Here is a 22,137-nt window from a genome sequence, read left to right as displayed (position 1 = left end):
TATAAGGTGTCACAGTCACTGGTAGCAGTGAAGACCATGGGGCACCACGTGGCCACCTACCTCCCAGAGCCACAGGAACTCTCTCCCCAAAATCCCCTATGGAACCATTCCCACCAATGCCACAAAGGAGCCCCCCCATGCTGTGACTGGAGCTTGCTGCCACATCTCTCCCCAGCTCCTCACACCCAGGTCTCCCCATCGGGATCCAGGAGCAGGATGGCCTCCAATGGGGCTGCAGCAAAGACCAGTGGCCTGTGAAGGACTGGAAATGCCCACTGAGGAGGTTTCTCCCACCAGTCCCTGCTCCAGCTACCAATGAGGGGGGGACAGGAGGAAGGCAGAGGCTGAGAAACCATCATTCCACAGCATAACTCCCTCCCTGAGGACTCTGTGCAATGGCAATCATCATTCTAGGTAAGACTTGACGCTGAGCATTGTTTTACCATTGTTTTACCGTATTGCCTTTAATCACCAAAATCACAACAGCTCCCGCTGCCGGCCTTCATTCCTTTATAAATATGTAACAGCAGAGAAGAGGGCTGTGTTCAGAGGTGGCTGAGGGTAGTTACACCACCACAAATCCTCAAACACTCTTTCCTGGAGCTGAGCTTTGAAGGAAACAAATGAAATCATTAGTACCGTTGAGAATCATTAAGCCAGGCTCTGGATTTGCTTCCCGGATACAGAAAGCCACAGCCTGTGAGAGCATACCCAGGTCTGGCTGTGCTCCGCAGACCTGCTGCGTGGAGACAAGGGTTGGTGCCACCAGGGCTGGGAACTGCAGCCTGGCCATCCCTCCACCTGTGGATGCTCCACAGGGCATCCCTGTGGTCAGCCTTCGTGGGGCTCTATGCCGTGTATGTTCACATGGAGCTAGTTTCTTCCCATCTCTCAACTTGCATATGGCTATGTGAGCTTCTGGCTGCCCTGGAAGAAAGCAGGGTGAGGGGTTTTATTGCTCCGCTTCTCCTTAGGAAAAGGGTGGGTGAGCAGGTCCAGGCTCTGTCTGGGCTCACGGCAGGGTGCAGGAATGGAAAAGAAGAATGAACACACAAACATTATGTGATGAGAAACACAAACACCCTCCCAGCTTCTCCCAGTGACACACAGGCCTCAGAGGACGGGGGAAAAGGGATGTGGATCTGGTCATAGGCCTTCCCTGCCCGCAGGTACTGACTCCAGAGATGTTTCCCCAGTGATGCAGGCTGGGTCAACTTGTCCTTATGCTCATACACAGAAAGTTGCTCAAAATGCATCTACAGGCACTTGGCATGAGCACAGAGGTATGAAAGGCAGGGCTCTCACTTCCATGTGCACAGACACAACAGCACACACCACCCCAAAAGTGAACACAGAGCACGCAGCCAAGGCTGGCATGGGAGAAGAATGGTCCAGACCAGTGTATGGAAGTGTGTTTCCCCTTAAAACCCCCTCTAATAAATGTCCAGGAATATGGTAACCAAAAGCAAGTCCTTCACATCCTTTCTCTGTGCACCTCAGAGCTGCAGACCATACTGTTTATCAAACAGAAAAGCTGGCAGTCCATTCCAGTGATCATTTCAAGGCCACTCTTACACTGCCGCAGATTCATCCTCAGATATGCCTCATCTGTAGTAACACCACTCTGCCCCTGATCCAGTACTGATCCATGCACACACATAGATCTTCATGTACATGTGCAGCCTTACTGGTTCCAGTGGGACTGGAAGTTGAATGCAAATGGAGCTCTTCCTGTGATTCTCTTAGCAACAGCAGCAGAGTACAGAGTCCCTGTACGTATGATGATACTCAGGCGATGTGGAGGTCAAAGCGTGTATCAGTTTCCCTTTAAGCAAGGCCCCAGGTTTGCTGTTGCTGAAATAAGAAGGTGGTCAAATTTCCAGGGAAGAGCAAAATAAGGACTGAATTCATCAGGAAGCATGTGCCTGCGATTCCCCTCAGGGCTGTCAACTCACAGGACAGAGGTGGAGGTCCCAGCAGCACTTATGGACAGGCCCAAACATGGAAATTCAGGGATGTCAAATACCTGCTAACATCAGCGCAAGGAGAAAGCACTGGAAGATAATCACTTCTTCCTCTCCGCAGCCAAAGATAACCCTGTCTTTTGAACAGCCAGCCAGACCCATACCCACTCTTTCCAAGTCCATTTTCCCCCTTTCAAGGCCCAATGCCGATTAAATTCCACCATTTCCAGCCCAAGGAGCCATTCACTTTGTAGTCAAAAGATCTACAAATAAAATCATTTAAACCCTGGAAGACTGGGAAAACATTTTAAAAGCCCCCAGGCAAAACTCAGAAGGAGGCACAAACCTCATCAGATGCTCCTCACAGCCTGCCTGACACTGCTGCTCCCTGTGTTTAATACCAGTTTCCTAAATCACTAGAACACGTGTTTCTTACGTTTTAAACCACACACAAATGTCTATAGCTAGGCCTTTTCACCAGCTTTTATGCAAAAAAAAAAAAAACTATTCAAATGAGGTTTTGTGTTAACAGCATGATCTGAATGGGGAAAAAAAAATCTATTAAGCTCTGGTTCCTGAAAGCAAGTTCCAGGGAATTCACTTGAGTAACTATTTGCATGTGAATTGCTCATTACCAGCACAATGGGACTTTCAGGGGTCCCAAGCCGTAAAACCAGCCAGAAAAGCACTCTGGGGGAGGAAACAGGACTAACTTTTCACGGCATGCTTCAGCACCTAAATAAATAGACAGCAGGGTTCATAGGAACCCAATGCATAACCCAATGTGTATGAGCCAGGAGACAGGCAGAACTGAACACCTTTCCTGCAGCTCCTCTGCAGAGGGGACAAAGCCAAGCAGCTCCAGCTTGAGCCACCTGCCTGCCTGAAGACAGGCAGCAAGGGCTTGCAGCTCCACTGATTCCTGGTGGAGGGGTCAGGAGGAGAAGCCTTCCCTGTGCAGGGAACACAGGGAAGTTTACCCCTTCTTTGGGCACTGGAACTGGCAGCCCAGACAAGCTGTGGCTGCCCCATGCCTGGCAGTGTTCTAGGCCAGGTTGGACGGGGCTTGGAGCAACCTGATCTAATGTGTGGTGTCCCTGCCCGTGGCAGGGGGCTGGAACTGGATGATCTTGAGGTCCCTTCCAATACAAACCAGTCTGATTCTATGATTCCCACATCCCAGACCCACTGTCAAGCAGCTGCAGAGCCAGAGACAAGCTGGGGACAATCAACAGGGACTCAAGATACCCACAGCCTTGGAGAAATAATGAGCTTAAATGAATTCTAACTGACAAAGATAAAAGCGGAGCAAGTCAGTACACTCAGGGCAATGCAGTAGATGCTTCAGCTTCAAACCCACAAGCTCACATGCTCCATTTTCAGTAGCTTCACACTGTTGTTTCTAGCTCTGTAAACACAGGAAAAGAGAGCACTGGCACTTAATAATTTACACAGGACCTCAAAACTGAAAGTAGGGCAGCCCTCATTTCCCCAGCGCTGAAGGATACAGGATGGATCAAGGCCAGGTTGGCCAGGGCCTTGATGTCACCCAAGATCTAGTGTGGGGTGTCCTTGCCCATGGCAGGGGGTTGGAACTGGATGATCTTAAGGTCCTTTCCAACCCAAACCAGTCTGTGATTCTATGGCTGGCAGGAGTAAGGAGACACTGTGTGAGTGCAGCTTCCCAGTGATCAAAGGGGGCTCCTCCAGACAGCTCACCACAAACAGGTTGCTTGAGGCTTTCCATGAAGGAAAATGGCTCATCTCCATCCTCCCTTCTTTCCTGCAATTTTGGGGTTGTGCAAGAGCGAGGCCACAGTTTAAACTGCAGCTAAAAAGAAAGCATCAGTCCCATTGGTGTTTTCAGATCTTTCCAAAACAAAGGCAGGAAATGCTCTAAAACCCAAGAGCTATCAAAACCATGAGCCACAGAATAGGTGATCTCTCACAGACAGTAACGGGCGACCAAGGCTGCTGTTTCCACCTCACTTCCAGAAACCACTTTGATACCTTGCTGTCAAAGGAAGCTCAGGGACAGGACCCATGTGCTTGGGAATAAGTTATTTACCAGCTGTTATGTCCCACCTCAGTCCCTTCTGACAGTCCTAAAAGCACAGTCACACCTTGAAACCTGCTCCCATCCCTCACTACGCAGCATTTGGAATCTAAATTTAAGGCCTTATTTGGGGTCAATTTTACCCCCTCTTAAATCACATGTACAACTCTCCAAAGATAAATATGCCCCAGGGCCACATACACTGCACTGGAGAAGTTTCCACTCTTGAGCTCTCGGTCTCTTACTGATGGGCTGCAGAGCCAAGCTACATCAAAGCTGGAGCTCCTGGTAGTTCCCAGCACAGGACTGACCTCGAGATGTGTGCTGCCATCCCCAACAGCAATAACAGCAGGCAGAGGTGCTTACAGCTGGATGGGGCAGAAGGCTGCATAGCCTGTTGGCCTCATCAAACTCCATGCCAAAGCTTCCTGAGGCGTGGGCAGTTTGGGATGTTCACATTTCAGCCAAGGCAAGCCATACAGACGTGTTGGAGGGTGCTAACAGGTCACTGGTCTCCATTTGTTTTACCATTTAATACTTAGCACAGCATTTTGTACCACACACATTGAAGGCCCGTGGTGTGTATTAGCAGAGTCAGGCAGCTTGTGGCTACCCAGCACCTGAGCTGCTCCTGGTGGGCATACGAGGGAGTCAGTCTGACTACATGGTGTGATGTTCAAGCACCTACGTGTATGCTACTGATAAAGAGGTCTGGTTGAACCATGGTGGGTTCTCAGCACAGGCTCATTTTTGTAGTCCCAGTGCCACTGCTCAGCTAATTTATTGTAGTTTCTTCACTAAAAAGATCTTCAAGAATGTCATCTTCTTGCCAGTCAGAACCAAATTTACATCTTTAGCATAGACAGATGACGATTTAACTCAACACAATATGCTAGAAAGGGTAACTAAGAACCCCAAATGAACCTGAGGCTTTAAATTAAGAGCTTTTCCTCAAAGAAAAACTTTGTACCTGTACATGAGGGGCTGCACAGCTTTGGCACCTACAGAGCATGCCCTGCAGGCACATCTATCACCTAGGTAACACAAACTGGGGGAGCACATTCCTTTGAGCAGGGGTCAAAAAGAGAAACGATTTGCCTTTCTGCTTTAGAGAGCAAGGGCCAAACTCTAATCCCTCTCTCATATAAGCTGTTGTTATTCATGGGAGCACATTTGTTTATACCAACATACTCATCTGAGTACAGCTTGTGGAGCTGGGCTCTAAATCCCCGTGAAACAAAGCCTCCATAAGGACCTCGAGCTCTAAATAAGCACCATTATGAAATGGCTTTGTGCTGGGTAAACACCATGGAAATGAGTGACCAGCCCAGGGGCTGAGCTGTGGGGACCAACTGGGAAACTCAGGCAAGTGTCTCTGTAGGGAGAGCATTTGCTCTGCAAATGGGAATGAAGATGGATTTCCCCCATGCCCACACTTTCAGCATCCCGACCTTTCCTTTCCAAACATGATCCACTCTTCACTCAGACACAGTAGGCTGGCCCCTGTGTATCATGCTGACATGCAAGCCCAGAACCCCAAGTCATCGTGGTAGCTCAGCCTAGCTTGCTCCAGTCTTCTGTTCTATTTGAAATGGGATGTTGGCCTCCAGCTGCCAGCCAGCACACCTGATTCGTGCTTGGAGAGTTGGTGTTTTTACAGCCAGGCTCGATACCTGGGAATTAACTGAAAGGTCTGAGTGATCCATTTTGCACAGACCCCTTTCTTGTCTTTTCCTAAAGAATTAATAAAAAGAGAGTGTCTAAAATCTGGTATTAAAAGGTTGATGTCCTTCAGGGAATCTGATGAAATGTGCTTCTCAGGAAATTCTTAATGTAAGACCGATGCGATGTCCCCATCAGGCAGGCAGGCAGACAGACAAGCCAGCCTCCGGCTTTTTAATTGTGCATGGCACCATTTGAGTTCATAGGCACGACAGCAAATTGTGCTTTCACTGAAGAATCTTCCACAAGGAGCTAAGAGGAATCTCCAGACAGCAGAAAAAGGCACGTAGAAGTAAACCAGTTTAGGTAACACACCACATTCTTGGTCAAGTAGACCTGGTTTGATACAGCTGGAACTCACAAGCATAAAACCCCTGGGAATCCAGCTAAAATCTCTCATATCCTTTTACAGGAACATCACTGACTGGTGAAAAACATGCACAGGAAACCAACTGAGGGTGGGGAGAGGGAGATCATGTAACCATCTTCTGTCCTGGCTTTCTGATGTCAGCCGTGCAGGCTAGTAGTGGTGCTGGTATGCAGCTGCTGGCATTGTGCCGTTCTCTATGTGTTTCAGATGACAGGAGTGACAAAGCAAGTGTTCATCTAGTGGGTAACAGCGATGCCCATCCTCGTCGTTCAGTTCCAGTCCACAGTCCTGCAAAGAGAAGCTCAAATTATGAGAGCATGTGTTCATCTCCCAGTGTCAGCTGGGGTCTGGCTTCCAGGAATGTGATTCTGTGACAAGGACAGAAGACACCCACCCAACAGCTCCTTCTTAGTAAGTCCAACATGTGCCATGAGAAGGAAAGCATCTGACACACGCATTTTGAGGGGCAGCCATGTACCCATTTGTATTAAGTAGCCTTATTGAATAAGCTTTATCTTGTGGAGAGGTGCAACCCTATGTATTTTAAACATGCTCGTGTCTCTTTACACTCTGGGGTAGGATTCACCTCTTCACATTACCTTAATTGCAGCAGTAGTGATGTGAAACCAGCCTGCTGAGACACAGCCTCTTTTCACTGCATTATGAGCACAGTGAAAGAAGACATCTCTTTATTTTAATTCACAGCAGAATATGAAGGCTCTCTGACAAGCTCTGCACAAAGACCAAATGGTGTTTAAGAGCTGGCATCTCTTAGGACTTTTTGTGCAGCCATATCCTTTCTCCAGCCCCAATGACACATTCATTTCCCAGGAGACTAAAGGTAACTTATACCACACAGGATCACTCATCACTTTAGCACTTTTGAACAATCTGACTTGGAAATCAGATACACTAATGTGATCTGGAGCTCAAGGCTTCTGAAAGCCAGCAATAAACCTTATTAAGTCACTACATTTCCTTCATTAACAAATAAGCTGCCCATAACTTTATGGATAGCAAATGAAATTGCAAAAACATCTGTACTCAACGGGACATTTCTCAGCCACTGATACGAAGGACACATAATGCAAGGTTTGAATGGCCATTGGAAGGCAGCAGATTTATTTCTATCTTAAAAGTAAAAGTAGTTATCACTATTAAGTGCTCACTTCCTGAAAAGCTGCTGACCTACCTCGCAGTGATAACATTCCACATGGTAATCCTTGTCCATGGACACAACCCGAATGGTCTCATCAGACCCCTGCAAGCATTCAAGCGAAAGAGTAATTACAAAAGATTGCAGCAGGATCTGACACATGCACTCTGTTGACTGCTTCCTGCAACGATGGGAATGTCGAGGAAATGAATGTGGGCTGCTGGTTAGACACCCCAAATAAATCCTGCCACCTGCAGTTAATTTTACAGTAAAGCTTCATCACTGACTGACTGTAGATATCCTCTAAAATGCAACACCAGAAATGTAAAATTCTCTCTGTTTAACAGTCGCATCTATCTCAAATCACACATTATGGATGCCCCATCCCTGGCAGTGTTCAAGGCCAGGTTGGATGGGGATGGAGCAACCTGATCTAGTGGAAGGTGTCCCTGCCTGTGGCAGGGGGTTGGAACGAGATGAGCTATAAGGTCCCTCCTAACCCCAAATTTCCTGTGAATCTATGCATATTGATTTAGTAATTTCAATATATCACATTTCTCAGCATTTTCAATTAGTTTTGCCCAAGATTCATCTCCTCAAAGTATTAAAATGAGTTGGTCCCTGAGGGGTCACACATGTCATTCATGAGTGCCACCAGCATTTATTGACATGAAGGAAGGGTATCCTGGACATAAAACTAGCAGCAGTATAATCCTGCAGGAGATGGAAAAAGCAGCCTGGCCCAGCAAGAGCAAAAGAAAGGTCACATCTCAACAACAGCATAATAGCTCGGGTCAAAAGGTTGCACTTTGGGGGAAGCGATCATCTCTCCCCATCCACAAGTATATTTGCCTTGACACAGGGTCAAGTGTGAAAGAGAACAAGACCTGAGACATGATGCTTCCTCCCTTGAGGGGACATGCATTAAAAGGCTCTCACCTCGGAGGGCAGAATGGGAAGTCCACATGCTGCACATTTTGGGGCTAAAACTCTGGAAAAGCAACGAGAAATTGAAGGCAAGTTATGGATCAACATAAAAAGAGAGGCCTGTGTGTTGTCAGCGATATGATAAAAAGCTGCAGCTGCAACTAACTTATCCACAGGAAAGCTTTGCATCCCAAGATCATAAATTCATGTTAGCATTCATTGTAAGCAATGCTTGGCACATGTTGCTCAATCAGGCAAAAAGAGACCTTATCTTTTACACTCAGTGCCAGAAAAAACAACCACCCCTCTGTAAAATTCTTGGCTGCTACTGCGAGATTTGGAAGAGAAAATGAGGAGAAACCGAGCAGGACCCATCCCCAGAGAAACACATCAGAACACAACATCGTATGATAAATAAATAACATTGCAATGCATATCATTTCAGAACAACAGTGGCACATGGACGCAACTCTCCTCTTGGCCCAACACAGACTAGTTCCAGGAGTTGCCTGGGCAAGACTTAAGAAAACTGAGCAAAGCAAACCAGAAGGACACTCAAAATGTATGCAGCTCTAATATAGTAACTACCAGCAAAGAGCACTGCCTTTTTGTTTTACTGCCTAAATGACAAATGATTTTAAGTGGATTTATCAGCTGTTGAATTTGGAGCTGGATTAAAGTGCTGCTTTGCGGGTTCAGTGGTGATTCTTTACATGCAAACTCAGCCCTTCAGCTACTCAAAAAGTAACTCACGTTGATTTCCACAGGCATTCACAGTCTTACTTTAGAGCAGACTAACTTCTGACATCACTGAACACCTCCTGACCACTGTTCCTCACTGTGTCTGCTTTGCAGAAGGGCAGCTGAAGCCCAGGGGCTAAACAGCTTCCTCAGAGTTACACAGGAGTCAATGGCAGGACAAGAAGAGAAACACCTGGAATTTCTAGGGTCTAACCCTAACTTCAAACTTGCACCTTCTAACCTGGCCCTATTTTACTAATCCACACTTCCTAACTAGCTGAAAAGCTGAATTAGAGGCTTGTTGATAGGAGCATCTCTGCTATTTTGTCCTTACTTGTGGTAATCTCTGACACAGTAGATTTTGTTCTCAGAGTCTACAGTGAATGGCACACCATCCAGACACTCATTACAGACCACGCATCGGAAGCAGCCTGGATGATATGATTTCCCTAGAGCCTGCAGGATCTGCAACAAGAAACAGGAAAAATGCATGTGAACAGCCAGTAAAGGTGAAAATAACAAACACACAGCTTTATACCAGGCTGCATGTTCATCAGCAGGGCTGTGTCTCTTTTCAGGCACCTCATCTGTAACATGAGTTAAGAAGGATGGAAAGGGCAGCTGGAATCAGTATATATCACCTGGTTCCAGTGAAATGAATTTATTAGCATGGGTAAGAAAACAATTTAGAGTCTCAGTCAAGGCATTTAGCATTGCAAAGGATAGAAGTGATAGATTTTAAAGCAAAGAAAATAATTTCCAAAGCCAACAGGTGGAGAGTATGTAGCAGGATCACAAGGCAAGACATACCTGGCCAACAAAAGGAAATACATCTCTATACTCTCCATGGGAGGCTGAAACAAATACTATTGCTAGGTTTTCATGGTTCCTTAGATATCAAAGAGCTTTGCCTGGCTTCCTAATCTACACAGTCTATGGAAACTGTTAAGATCAACAGCTGCAATTCACCTGCTGGCTTTGGGGCAGCAATTACTACTTGGAATACCGTGGCTCATCCGCTGAGTGATGAGCCTTTGGAGTATAAAAGAGCTTTTCCAGTTGTAATGCTTTCCAGGGTAAGCAGGCAAGCAAAGATAATGAAAGATAAGCATTAGACAACCCTGGAGGGCATGCTGTGAGTTGACCACCCAGGAATTCCTCCTTTCTTTGCCTCAGTTGTAGTTTTACACCCCCAGCTACACGATCACAGATTTATCTCCCCCTGAATCACTCAGATCATGGCTGAATGCTGCCCAGTGCTGGCTAAAGAGCAGTGCTGAGCCATGACCCACTCTGTGTACATGTTGAATGGATGGTACCTGTTTTAGGCTAACAAGAACTGCCTGCTGCAGCAGGATGTCCATGCACCCACTGAAGAGTTTGCAAGGACTCATGCAGATCTAAACTGAGGTCTGGATCACATATTCTGGGTCAACCCTGTTTCCCAGAGTATCAGCACCCACAAAAACCAAGACAAGACAGTAGCTTTATCCTGAAGGCACATGGGAAGCCAGGTTGACTACAGGAAAGACAGGCTCAGCAGAGCCACACTGATGCCCCACAGCAAGGGAGCCCTTTGAAGCAGGAAGCATCGACAGGATCATGCAATACACTGCCCAGGGAAGCCCAAAACAGTATGAAAGAGCCAAAGGCTCTGCTTTTAACATGCACTGAAAACAGGCAGAGCAAAGCCTCTGCACCATACACAGGTGGATGACAGCTTCACTTCCTTGCAAAGGTCAGCAAAACAATGAGTGAATTTTCTTTCTGCTACCAGTCGCCCATTGGGCAGACTCCCAGATGATAACAGACACTACTGGCTATGAATATATTTTGGCTTTGGTGCATTCTTCCAAAAAGCTGTTAGATTTTTTTTTGTCTCCTAAAGCAATTATCACTTACCATGTCCATTATCAAATGACCACAAATGAAGCATCTGTCAGCTGACTGCTGGAAACCAGAATACTGCAAGGACAAAAATTAATTTCACAAGGGTAGTTGAGCATAAGCAACAGCACATTGTGGGGTGTTATTTGCATGGCCCTTTCCTGTATTCCATACACAAGCTAAACTTTCCAGTGCTTTTTTCAGTATATGGAAAGCTCTGCATGGGTCCCCAGAAAATAACCTATGGAGACACCAGACTTCCAGTATTCATAAGGAGTATGAATTCCTGCAACTTCCAAGCTCTAAATTTAAGTTTAATTAAGTGTATAAATAAATACCATAAATGCACGTGCAAACAAAGCATTTACTAATAAGACCTACATGCTTATTTGACCATTTGAATCTATAAGCCAGGAGCTTGTGTTTATCACGTATTCACATCACAATATCTATTTTTATAGGCTCATAAGCCAAATTCTTCCTCTTTTTTCACTGTTATAAGTCTACTGAAGCTTCTCCAAGGTCCATGGTATTGTCCCAGCTCCCTGTTAGGGTAACAATCGAATCTGGCTCAGAGCAACATGTTGCTGCTGTTGCCGAGGTATAAATGGTACGGAACTGCCTGTCACGTCCACAACATGCACCTTGAACACAACACAACATCTGTCTGAGGTTTTGGTCCTGTCTGAATAGTAGACATGAAAACTGGAAAAATTAAGTATTTTGGATGCATTTAGCCAATCTTTCAATTTTCAGCCTGTGTAACATAGACTGATGAGAGCAAAGATTAACTCTCTCTCACAGAAATCCCTAGACTTACCCAATAAGTAGGCAAAGATGACTTTTCTAAGTTTCAATGAAGGCTTAATCTATCAGGACTCAGGGCTAGAAGGGCATATGGCTTTTTATCATCAAGTCCAGCCTTTACCCCAGCACTGCCAAGGCCACCACTAAACCATGTCACTGAGGGCCTCATCTAAACAGGTTTTGGACACTTCCAGGGACAGGTGGGCAGTCACCATGGCTGGAGCTGGCCCTGGGCAGGTGGTGGAGCAGAAGGACCAGGCAGGATGCTGGACTAGAGTTGCGTGAAACCCAGGCAAAGCTGAGGCAGAAAGCTGCATGTCTGCTGGGGAGGCTGAGATGTACCAGCACAAGGGTCAGCTGTGTGCTTACCAGGAAATCTTCTTCACAGAACACCTTCCCATTGACAAAATAAAAAGCTTTTCCCCTCAGCTTTCGACCTGAGGAAAAAAAAACACAGAAGAGAAAGGTCAGCAGAAAGCAGGGAGAAAATGTGAGCAAAAACTGACTGCTGAGAAGCAAACAACCATGAAGACATTTGAGCATGGCACAGCTGGAGAAGAGCATCCAACCCTAGCATGCTCTTCCCAGCCTCCTCTTCTGCTGGCTGATGAACATGGATGGCTGGATCCAGGCAGCAGTCCCACCTGTGGGCAGGAGGAGGTTGGTTTGCAAACCTGGAGCACCTCCTGGCAGATCATAACACAAAATAACCTGGCAAAAGCAGATGAGGGTACTCACGCTGGAAAACACACCAGGAGACAAGCAAAGAGGAAAGACAAAGAAGCATGAAGTGTGTGGTCCATATGTGACATTGTCCCTTAGAATGTCACACCTAGCTGTTCCTCTAGAAGGTGCCAGGTAAGACACTGGAATACCCAACCACCCAGTCTACACACATCAGAGTGCAGCACCAGGTACCTCAACATGCTCCTCTGCTCCCCACCAGCACCTTTGTCACTGTAGCTGCTAACAAAAGCTGGAAACCATTTAAATGAGTGGGTTTTTTTCAAACCAGAGTTTTGGTAACAGAGACAGGATGACAAAGCTGTTCCAAAAAAGAATTCTACATATGGGAAGACTTATATTTGCTGTAGCTTTTGTGTTTATGCCTCACATTCACTGTCTGCTTTCAGTTCACTAACTATGGCAAACGTTTGCTCATGATGCCACCACTTCTTCTGAGTGCTTCCTCTTAGAGGAATGGGGTAGGTTTTGTTTGCTCATAAAAAGCTGCTCTTACCTCTTTGCAGCCCAGCCTCCCTATTCAGCCAGGGGTTTGAATGCAGCCTAGCACTGGAGTGGCTCTGCTTGTGCTGCTTGGTCAAGGAGCCCTAAACACACGCCTGGAGGTACTGCCTGGGAACAGCAGGAGCAGGACCTGCTGCAGGCTGGTTTTGGGACCTGCCAGGCATTGCTGGAAGGAAACAGGAACTGAGACATCAAAAGCTTCCTGCTTGATATGCTACACGTGGCATGTATCATAAAGTGATCATTGACTGCTGGGTGTATAAATGCTTATGGCACACCGGATGGGTCTGGAGGGCACATCTTGGTGCCCCATGGCATGTACATACCTGGCAGCCTTCAACAAATAACCACGCTGGTTACAAAGCTTTAAGAAAAGGAGAAAGCCAAGTGAAACCATTTCATAAACTACAATCTTTACTGTCTCCTGTGCACACCAGAGGGCACTCCCAGGCTGTGAAACAGCTCCCGCTGCTCCTCGGGAAATGGAGATGCTCCAGAGGAGCTATAAAGCTTTGTCAGTGAATTCAGCCAGACCAACATTCCAGCAGCAGCTCTCAGTGCCCTGCCCAGGGCTCAGCAGCACGGCAGGTGGAGGACGTGGCAGCGTGTTTGTCAAGGAACCAGCTCCAGTTTGCACATGCAGAATGGTTTGCACATTCTGCTGGAGAAGAGAAGGCTCAGGGGGACCTGATCGCTCCCTACAACTGCCTGACAGGAGGTTGTAGTGAGGTGGGGTCGGTCTCTGCTCCCAAGGAACAAGGGACAGGACAAGAAGAAACGGCCTCAAGCTGCACCAGGGCAGGTTTAGATGGAGCTGAGGAACAATTCCTTCCCCAGAGGGTGCTCAGGCATTGGAACAGGCTGCCCAGGGCAGGGCTGCAGTCACCGTCCCTGCAAGTGTTCACACAGCGTGGAGACGAGGCCTCAGTGCCATGGGTTAGTGGTGGCCTTGGCAGTGCTGGGGAACAGTTGGATTAGATGAGCTTAAAGCTCTTTTCCAACCTCACTTATTCTGACTCTTATGCAGGAGCTTCTTGTCAATTTAAAGCCATTCCCCTTGTCATGTCCCTACATTCCCTTGTATAAAGTCCCCCTCCTGCGTACATGCCCATGCACAGGTTAGCCTGGCACGCTCACCACCAGTTGCAGAGTCTCAGTTTCTGAGAGGGGAAGGAGAGGCGTGGGGATATGTGGGACTTGCAGCACCCTTGTCAATGGTAGTCATAAGTGAGTTAACAACTAGTCTAATGCAGCATGAAGTCCCCCAAAAATCTCCTGCTGATTTAAATTGGGATTTGGCTCCTAAAAATGAAAACCAAAACCCATTTGACTTTGATTTTAAATGACATGGTAGCGTGGGCTCCTTTTTAGTGCAACAGTGACCTTCCACCTGGATGCAATGTCTCTCCTTACAGACAAGCCTCCAGTGGTGATGAAAAACGTACACATGGAGCTACGCAATGAGGAGATGCTTCCCTGGATGAAGGCCCTGGTTGGTGCATGAGCAGAAGGGAAGCCGTTCCAGCAGGAGGGAAGAGGTTTGGATCACTGCCACCACGGTCATTCTTGCGCCGTGACAAAAAAAGCATTTACCAGCCATTCTGCACCCGGTGTATTTTTAACCCCATGACATTAGCAGGTTAAGACTGATGGCAACAGCCCTTCAGAGAAGCTGTGCTCTGTCTGGGCTACTCGTTCAGTCGAGGTATAAACCCCTTTATAAAGGGTTCATAACTTGGCTGTCGGTGTAATATGGGCCCATGAACAAGAGGTGCTGACACCAACAGCACTTTGAGGTAAGGGGGGGATGATTTCATTATTTTTGGGGGGAAGAGGTGGTCATTTTGACTATTTTTTTTGCTCCTCTCCATGAATCCCTCTGAGCCCCTGGCAGAAGTGAAGAGAAAATGTGCCAAAACCACCACGAGTCATGAGCTGCCCTGCAGCCACCATGGGAGTGGTGCATGCAAACAGACTCTGCAGCTCTCAGCCTCTCCCTGCCACATCAGAATGGACTTCTGCAGCATCCCTTTGAGGTGAGGAAGCATCTCCTTATTGCACACGTGGGAAAGCAAGATGCAGGAAAAGCTCACTTTCCGGGCTGCACTGGGGACTGTCCCGGTGGAGATGGGAAATGCACGGTCTGGCTGCAGCCACACGAGTGAAACAAACAGCAGTGGGACTGCCCCACAGTGCAGAGCAGGGGTCAGCAGATCTGTCCCTGTGCTGAGCTTCCTGCTACGGCACAGTGCCTTAAGTTAAACAAGTCCCTCTCAAAGTGGTACTTGTCACTGTGCGCCTGCAGAGGCTGGCACAGGTTTAGCCTCAGTGCATAGATGCTGTTGTAATTACACCAAAAGGAATGTAAACGGCCTAGAAGGAATCACATATTCATCACTGCCTAATTTAAATATGCATTACTTTAATACATGCATCCCACTGACTACAGAGTCAATCTCCTTTGATAAAGCCAGGGACATTCATGCATGGCTTGCTGCTTTCAGGATCGATTGCTCTTAAGCTGCTGGCTCCTGACCATATTTTGCTTTCACTCCATCCTGAATTTAGCTAATGTCTCACCTGGAAAAATTCAAACAATTAAAATTCTTTGGCATTTCAGCCCTACCATCTTTACCTGCTGTGACAATCCCTGGGTCCTCTCCCATAAGCCCCAAGCTTTTATGTACTGCTCATCCCTCACATGTCTGTCTGATCTATTTAGCTGTGGGACATTCTGGATGACCTCAAGGTCCTTTCAGCACCAGTTTCAGAGTATTTTGAGCTTAGTCACTAGCGCCTTCATGCTAGAATAAACACACTTTCCCTAGCAGCTGAAAATAGGCATACCGTCAGGCTGCACTCCCAGGATGCTGGTGCTTTTGTCCATCATTCTCTCAAACGACAGCTCTCTTCTTTTGAAGTTCACAAAGAGAGGGACTTGCAACAGCCCAAGGAAAATGCTGGGAGATGAATCATTTACTTGCTGGGGAGCTGGACCCAACTTTGTCTTTTGAAGTTGCTTTTCCATTATTTATTAAAAGGACAAAGGGGTCACAAACCCATGTTCGAAGACAGGAGACTGCTCTCAATGCATACAATGGTACAGGGTCATGTCTAGATCCCAGTGCTCTATGGGTATGCATGACCAGGGCCCTGCATTGCTGGGCAGGCAGTGTGGACCTCACTTATTACTCCTCTAAGTACTCTGGGGCTTTCTATGTTGTCTGCACAGCAGATGGGCGAGAATCCCTGCAGCCTGGCAGCAGCTCCTGGGTCCCTTCCACGCTGACAGCCCTGTGCCCCTGTCACCACAAAAATCAGGCCCTCCTGGACAGCCATGGCTGTAAGATAAATTCGGGCATGTGGTTACTAATGGCAGGTTAAAAACAAAAGGATTTCAGTTCCAGATTCACTGGATGTAACCTCCTGACACACTAATGGGACAGCAGGCTAGAAACTCCATCTAGCTTTTAAGAATCCCAGACTGGTTTGTGTTAGAAGTGACTTTAAAGCCCATCCAGTTCCAACCCCCTGCCACAGGCAGGAACAGCTTCCACTAGAGCAGGTTGCTCCAAGCCCCATCCAACCTGGCCTTGAACTTTTGGAGTCCCTTGTGGATACTTTGCTGACAGGCTGCATGGTGTCCCACCATGCACGACAGACTAGGTCAAGCATCAAAACCCTGCCATCTGTCCCACTTCTGCTGGCCACCATTCAAACTGGATGCAGCACTAAGACTGGCATGGAAGTGTCAGTGTTTCCCACCTGCCCTGGGGGCTGCATGAAAGGGTCACTCTGGTGCCTGCACATCCTCCAAATAGGCAAATTCAGCCTGTGATCAACTCACAGACACTCCAGGTCAGACTAAATCTTGGTGAAACCATGGGCAGGTGGACAGGATATCTCCTAGAATAAACTGTGCTAGGACACATTAGCTCCATTATCATGGAAGATGTTCAGTCTGTTTTCACATTTACAATACCAGCTGTATTGTACGAGTGAATAAAATGCCCTCTATGCTCTCACCACACATTTGAGGTAGTAAAACCAAAACCCTCTCTGCATCACTCCAGGGACAGCTGCCCTGCTCCCCAAAATGCATCAAACCAAGGCAGCCACTGGAGCTGTCCCCCCACGCCATCATCCACCAACTGGCACTGAAACACACAGAGGCTCATGGGGGAGAAGGAGAGGGAAGCAATCTCTGTCCTCAGTGAATGAAACTGCATCAAAACTATACCAGAGAGCAGTTCTTAAATTTCTCTAGGTGTGGAAGAGGCCTCAGTGCTTACTGAGCTACTAAGAAAAATATCATTAAACATTATAATAAGACCTGATCGCTCCCTACAACTGCCTGACAGGAGGTTGTAGTGAGGTGGAGTCGGTCTCTGCTCCCAAGGAACAAGGGACAGGACAAGAGGAAACGGCCTCAAGCTGCACCAGGGCAGGTTTAGATGGAGCTGAGGAACAATTCCTTCCCCAGAGGGTGCTCAGGCATTGGAACAGGCTGCCCAGGGCAGGGCTGGAGTCACCATCCCTGCAAGTGTTCACACAGCGTGGAGACGAGGCCTCAGTGCCATGGGTTAGTGGTGGCCTTGGAGTGCTGGGAATGGTTGGACTGGGTGAGCTTAAAGGGCTTTTCCAACCTGGTTGATTCTATGATAAGAAATCCCCTAAAATCTTTACAGCACAATTAATCCTATACCTGTTCTTACCAAAATGCAGTACTCTGAAGGGACATTATGAAATAAAAAGACCAGAAAGACTGGAAACTTATTCCATTAAAGGTTTCAACATTTTTCCTCACACTGTCCTAATGATTTCAGACTTTCAGCCAGCAATGGAACACTTGCAATCAACTCAAACCACTAAAATGCTGGTAAAGCCCTGACTGCACCTCCTGTTGGGTGCTCTGAACACTTGCACCCTTTCAGCTGGGATATCTGCTGAGGACAAATGAACCGTGCCAAAACCCCTCCAGCTCAGACCCCAAAGCACTGAAATCTGTCTGGGAGAGGAACAAGTACTGTCATCCTCCTGTGAGAGCTGTCCTGGCATTTCTCATCTATGGCAAGCACTTCTTGTGCCAAACAGTGATTTCTCACCAGCAAGCTGAGAGACTGAAAACAAAAAGTCAGCAAGAACAAAGCAGCAATTTAGACTGGAGCAGAAAAATGCACCGATGCCTTCCCTGCCTCCCAAGCTGTAAAGTCAGACACACCTGAATCCCTTCTGACATTACTTTTGCTAAAAATTATATACATAGTTTACTACACAGACTCTGGTATGATAACTCTATTGAGGGATGCCGAGTGCAGTGCTATGCACTCCCCAGTTTGAAGATGCACATTTCTCATGTGTGTTGATCGGTGTCATGGGTTTATATCCAATTACAAGCAGTAAATGCTGCCTCCACTAGAAGAGTTGGCAGCTTCTTCATCTCAAGATAAACATATGCATACGTGTGCCACAGGGAAATACACATGGCAAGGCTGGCTGTCCTGCAGCCTGGCATTAAGTCACAGAAAAAGGTGACTTTCTACTTGTAGAGTTATGTAGTGGTGCCAATAAAAACCATGTTCCTGGGGTTATATACCAATACAGGACATACTTACTCAACATAATTAGCCCAAAGACACCAAGAGCTGCACTGCTTTAAGTAGTCATGCTTTATAATCACTGCAGCCAGACTACTTAGCTCAAGCAGGGGACTATGCTCCCAGATAATACTGCTTTGATAGTTTAGCTACTTCATTTAGTAAATGACACACAACTATGTTGTGAAATGGTACATAAAATACATATACATACCCAGAGGGTGGCAAGGAACAGCCAACTGCCATGTGATTTCAAGCTCTGCCATTGTCACAGCAGCCTTGTTACCCTTACACAGCCATCAGCATTCAGCTGAGCTTACAAAAACCAGAAAAGAGAAAGTAATGCAGGGATGTTGCCATGTCAAAGGTCAAATTCTGTAGCCTGGCAAGCATGCAAGCTTTCCACCTCTTTGCAAGATGGGTCCAAAATCTGCTCCTCGCTTTGTCTCTTCTGCTGTAGTTCAACATTGAACCTCCTTCAAACTACCTTGGAAACAGTTCTTTCTTTCTGACTTCCTTCCTCGCCTACTGATTTCCTTCACAGTCATCTCGGACACTTCCCTTGCACTTTTTTAGCTTTCAGATTTCCTCTGAGGATCAAGTGGCTCAAATACAAGATCCTTATGCTTTGAATTATGCTGCTAGCAGAGCTGAAAAGGTCTGTTTTCCAGGCAACCTGCAGCTGTTGGATATAAGCCTGGCTGAATACACTAAACCACAACAGGTTAAAGTAATATCATCTAGTTATATCTTTTATAAGACCTCCTTACTCCCCAAGTAACAAACATCAGCATGAGGAAACACCTACATCTTTTGTGTTCTGAGGAGCTATTAATAGAATCACAGCATCATTAGGGTTGGAAGGGACCCCCAACTGCAATGGTTAATGAGTAACAAAACCATTTGACAACTACCACCGTTTGTCCAACAAACTGAAAAGCAAAAGGAAAGAAAGCCAAGACAGAAACAGACACCTTGAGCTTGCAGGAAACAGTTGTATGAGTTTCGAGGAGTTTCTTTTTTAACCTACTTTCACAGCCCTCCTGTAAAGCAAATATAATTTATTACTAATCCTGCAGAAAGAGGTTTTTTCCTCCCTCCCTCTCCAGAAAGCTGCCTTGTTTATGTCTCTGCCCTGTAACAAACAAGAAGATAAATGAGACATTTATGCCAAAGTAATCATTCTAAATCTGTTGTTCTGACCTCTAAGCCAAATTTTCTGCATTACATGCCAGTGGCTCAGATAAAACAGTACATTTTTTCCCCTGACAACAGAACCCTGTAACCTAGCATAGCTCTGCTCAACAAACTGCTCTATCACCGAACATACGTATATCGGTGTAGGAAATCTGGCTCTATGAGGTATCATCCATCACACACACACTCCTTAGACCCTCTCAGTTTGCTGTACCAGGGAAACCAATGCACATTTGGCCACAAATCCAACTATGAGCAACATTAGAAATCCTCACTAAAATGAAACCAGCAGGACAGAGGATATAAATATCTGGAGAACAATATGCTTTACCTTAATAGGTAATTTTGCCTATTTTACTTATTGGGGAATATTTAATGTTCCACCAGAGCAGAAATTTTAGGACTGAAATCATGAGCAACCTTGACTTCTCAAAGACAAGTTTGTACTGGATGGTGTCCAAGCTGAACTCCACTTGACCTTAAAAGCGCTACTTACTTTTCAGCTACAAACCAGTGTTTCCACACAGGCTGCTCAAGACGTGCTCTGCAGCTAGACACACACCACCACCCAGACAAATGTTTGCTTTTCTGTCAGATAAAATGGTCTCATCATATTTACTGCAGCTCCAGGGATGACAGAAAGCCTGCAGAGAGGCATGCTCCCTCTCTGGGAGACAGCAGCATTTTCACTAGCCTTTTGTACTTAGTTTTCTTCTTTCCATTTGAAACCCTTTGCCCCAGGACGTCATCTCAGCACATTTCTCAGTTACAGCCTGGGTACGAGAGAAGATGGGCTTCACTTTGCTAAACTTGGCTTATTTCCATCTTCCTAAGTCTTCAGCTGGCACCCACACCTTTTTGTCTTGCATTGGAAACCTTTGGAAAGGGTTGCTTTTTAGAATAAGCAACAAACAGCTATTCTATCAGCCCTCACCAACCCAACTCATCAGAAATAGGATCAAGCTGTTTTTTAACCAGACCATGAGAAGTAACCACTGATTACCTCTGCAACTGCAGGTATCTCTCTAGTGCTGGTCTCCAAATGAAGATGGTAAAATCCATTCTAAAAGGAGGATCTGAAGTGTTTCCTTCTAAAGCACCAGTTGCACAGTAGTAATTTTAGACATTTAACTCGGCTTGAACCTGCTGCTGGATTATTTTTAACAGGAGCTTTGTGTGCAAGGGCAGTTCAGAGGCTGCCCAGCCATGGAGGGCAAGAGGTCCCCGAAGCAAAGCCCTGGCTGCAGTCAGGAATCCTCTCTGCAGGAGAGGATTTTGAATTCATATATGAGAGGACAAAAGAGTGAGCTGCTGACTTCTGAGCCTTTAGGAAAGTGCTACCACATGCAAATATCACCTTTTCAGTTTTCCCCTCTTTGATCAGATGGCAGTGAAACGCCCTACTGAAAACATAGGTGAGGCAAGGCAGCTGGTGCTGGACAGCTGGGAAATGACCAGAGTTCAAGGTTCAGCTATTATTAAAAAGCATACACATCTTTCTATATTTATTCCCACTTTACAGCTCCAAATAAAACACATGCAGTCCTGATGAGCTTACAACTCTAAATACAACATAGGAGAAAAACCATAAGACTTAGGTGGGAAAACCAAATAGACAAGCACCACAAGGATTGTTATTACCTTTTCTGATGCCATATATACAGCTAAACTTCTAAAAATATCCTACTAGCCCTAGAGTTAAAAAAACGCTCCCCATACCAGAAGGCAGATGGATGGCACAATCCAAAGTACCTTTTCTACATGCCTTGCAGGAATCACAGAATCAACCAGGTTGGAAAAGCCCTTTAAGCTCACCCAGTCCAACTGTTCCCCAGCACTCCAAGGCCACCACTAACCCATGGCACTGAGGCCTCGTCTCCACGCTGTGTGAACACTTGCAGGGACGGTGACTCCAGCCCTGCCCTGGGCAGCCTGTTCCAATGCCTGAGCACCCTCTGGGGAAGGAGTTGTTCCTCAGCTCCATCTAAACCTGCCCTGGTGCAGCTTGAGGCCATTTCTACTTGTCCTGTCCCTTGTTCCTTGGGAGCAGAGACCGACCCCACCTCACTACAACCTCCTGTCAGGCAGTTGTAGGGAGCGATCAGGTCCCCTTCTCTTCTTCAGACTGAACCCCCCAGGTCCCTCAGCCATTCCCCATCACACTTGTGCTCCAGGCCCTGCATCAGCTCCGTTGCCCTTCTCTGGCCCCACTCCAGCACCTCAATGTCCCTCTTTTAGTGAGGGGCAAGAACTGAACACAGGGTTCAAGGTGCAGCCCCACCAGTGCCCAGCACAGGGGGACAATCACTGCCCTGGCCCTGCTGGCTACACTATTTCTGATACAGGCCAGGATGCTGTTGGCCTTCAAATCCATTCAAAACCAAACAACATAAATAAACCACCTCCTTTTCTCCCCCCTCCTCTGTACGCCAGAAAAGTGTCAAGCCAAAGCAGCAGTGGCAGTC

The 22,137-nt window shown here is 46.7% G+C and overlaps 1 protein-coding gene across 1 annotated transcript in view; it reads right to left on the bottom strand.

The window, feature by feature from the left end:
* Nucleotides 1-3,028: 3,028 nt before the first annotated feature.
* LIMD1 (LIM domain containing 1) overlaps nt 3,029-22,137 on the bottom strand; it is a 30,184-nt gene continuing 11,075 nt past the window's right edge. The window contains exons 3-8 of the mRNA XM_057431619.1: nt 12,000-12,067; nt 10,839-10,901; nt 9,271-9,401; nt 8,208-8,259; nt 7,305-7,373; nt 3,029-6,400 (exon numbers count right to left, since the gene is read on the bottom strand). Coding sequence (XP_057287602.1) covers nt 6,263-6,400; nt 7,305-7,373; nt 8,208-8,259; nt 9,271-9,401; nt 10,839-10,901; nt 12,000-12,067 — 521 coding nt within the window. The 3' untranslated portion in view covers nt 3,029-6,262. The remainder of the gene's footprint in view (nt 6,401-7,304; nt 7,374-8,207; nt 8,260-9,270; nt 9,402-10,838; nt 10,902-11,999; nt 12,068-22,137) is intronic.

Source organism: Pezoporus wallicus, unplaced genomic scaffold (genome assembly GCF_028554395.1).
Source record: "Pezoporus wallicus isolate ANWC-B61680 ecotype Strahan unplaced genomic scaffold, APGP_CSIRO_Pwel_v1 scaffold_11491, whole genome shotgun sequence".
NCBI classification, from domain to species: Eukaryota; Metazoa; Chordata; class Aves; order Psittaciformes; family Psittacidae; genus Pezoporus; species Pezoporus wallicus.
Note: the sequence above shows the minus strand (reverse complement) of the source record. Positions and strands in the feature narration are given on the sequence as shown.